Here is a 1,611-nt window from a genome sequence, read left to right on the forward strand (position 1 = left end):
CTAAACTTCTTTTTCCATGTTGGACACACAGTGTAGGCGTCTGTACTTGTTAATGTCATAGTGATACTTCTTCACTGTGGTCCTTTGTGAGACACACAAGGACAAGGAGGCGGAGCCTCAACTTGCTTTCCTGCCTTATTTGTCCGTCTCTACCAACTGCCTCTTCAGCCCCATGAGGGTCTGGCCTTGTCTGTTTGTTCCCTGCTGGACCGTGTAGTATCTGCTCAATCAAGGGTTGGATCGGTAGAAAACTGTGGCAAGTCTGCTTTGCTCTGGTGGAGTAGCAGCCTGTCAATCCCAGGGGAAGGACACAACCACTCATGGGAAAGGTGGCAGCTGCGGGGCCTCCCTGCATCTGCGTGTGGCACAGGTGCGTAGTCCATCCACCTTTCCAACAAATGCAGCCTTTTCTGCCACATCATGCCACACCCGACTGGTGAGCATGGCAGCAACGCCGGTGCATCACGAGGTGCCATCAGCTCGCGTTTGATTTCTCCCAGCACACCAGTGTTTTGCACCAACAAATAACCAGCTGGATGCCAAGTGCATGGGCACAGGTGAACACAGCGAGCCCCAGAGGCACACAGCTGGGCATGCCATGCCCTGTCCCCGTGGTCCCCCTCGCTGCCCCGTGTCCATGGGAGCTGCTTTGGAGGTATTTACTGTTCAGGTCTCCATCTTGGTCCTTGTCCCTGTGATTTGAGGGTCAGTCCTCCTCACCCTTCCCATCAAGCTGCCTCCCTAGTATTAAGGTAAAGTCTTACACTTACCACAGTGTTTCCTTCTGTGTTAGGAATTTAAGGTGTCTTTGCGACTGTGTTAGCATTTTTATTGCAATTACCATTCCTCGTGTCAGGGCTTTGGTTACACATGTAGGAAGGTTTTTGCATTTGGAACACGCTCCCCTGTAGGTTCTTGTGCCCGCTGTGGTGTAGAACTTGCAGCCCCCAGAAGTCCACACCACTGCCCACCAAATCCATCCTAACCAGATACCATCCAGCGGTGACTGAATGCTTCCCATGGGCTGTACCTGAACACGTTCCTTTCCTGTACTGACTCCTTTGTCCCTGGGCTGGATGCCCTTACTATCCCCGTCATGCATGGGTATAAAGCCCGAGGCCATGCAGGTTAAGTCACTAGCCCAGCGTCGTATGATGGAGAGTGAAACACAGGGAGTCCCTGATCCCTGTGTCCCTGCCTCAGTTTCCAATCCTCTCCCTGCACCTCCGCTTCGTCAGCTTTGGGAGACTCAGCCACCATTCGGTCCTTCTCAGGTCTGGAGGGTATTACTCCGGCTACTGAACAGCGAGCTGATTCGTATCTGTACTCAAACCAGTCCCCACGGATCAGGGGTGAAGACAAACTGCCTTGCGCGCGTGTGACACACCTGCATCAGCTGAATGGACGGCCGCAAGTTCCCGTGCACACTTAGCGGGGTGTCCCTGCGAGCACGCCTCACATCGGAGTGTAACGAGCTCCTCCCGACTGTGGGTTGAGAGCGGTGGACGGGATCGATTCTCAAATCCTCACTCCCAGAGGAGCCGCAAGCTATGGGTCCTTGGTGGCCTGGCCCGGTGGCAGTCGGCTCTATAGCCACAGTGTCCAGCCACA

At 54.3% G+C, this 1,611-nt stretch overlaps 1 protein-coding gene across 1 annotated transcript in view; it reads right to left on the reverse strand.

Annotated features, from left to right (window-relative positions):
• LOC103609186 overlaps positions 1 to 980 on the reverse strand; it is a 17,387-nt gene extending 16,407 nt beyond the window's left edge. Inside the window, exon 1 of the mRNA XM_008593549.1 lies at positions 842 to 980. Within this exon, the coding sequence (XP_008591771.1) occupies positions 842 to 980 (139 nt within the window). The remainder of the gene's footprint in view (positions 1 to 841) is intronic.
• Between the last annotated feature and the right edge of the window lie 631 nt (positions 981 to 1,611).

This window comes from Galeopterus variegatus, unplaced genomic scaffold, assembly GCF_000696425.1.
Source record: "Galeopterus variegatus unplaced genomic scaffold, G_variegatus-3.0.2 Scaffold9316, whole genome shotgun sequence".
In the NCBI taxonomy this organism is placed as follows: Eukaryota; Metazoa; Chordata; class Mammalia; order Dermoptera; family Cynocephalidae; genus Galeopterus; species Galeopterus variegatus.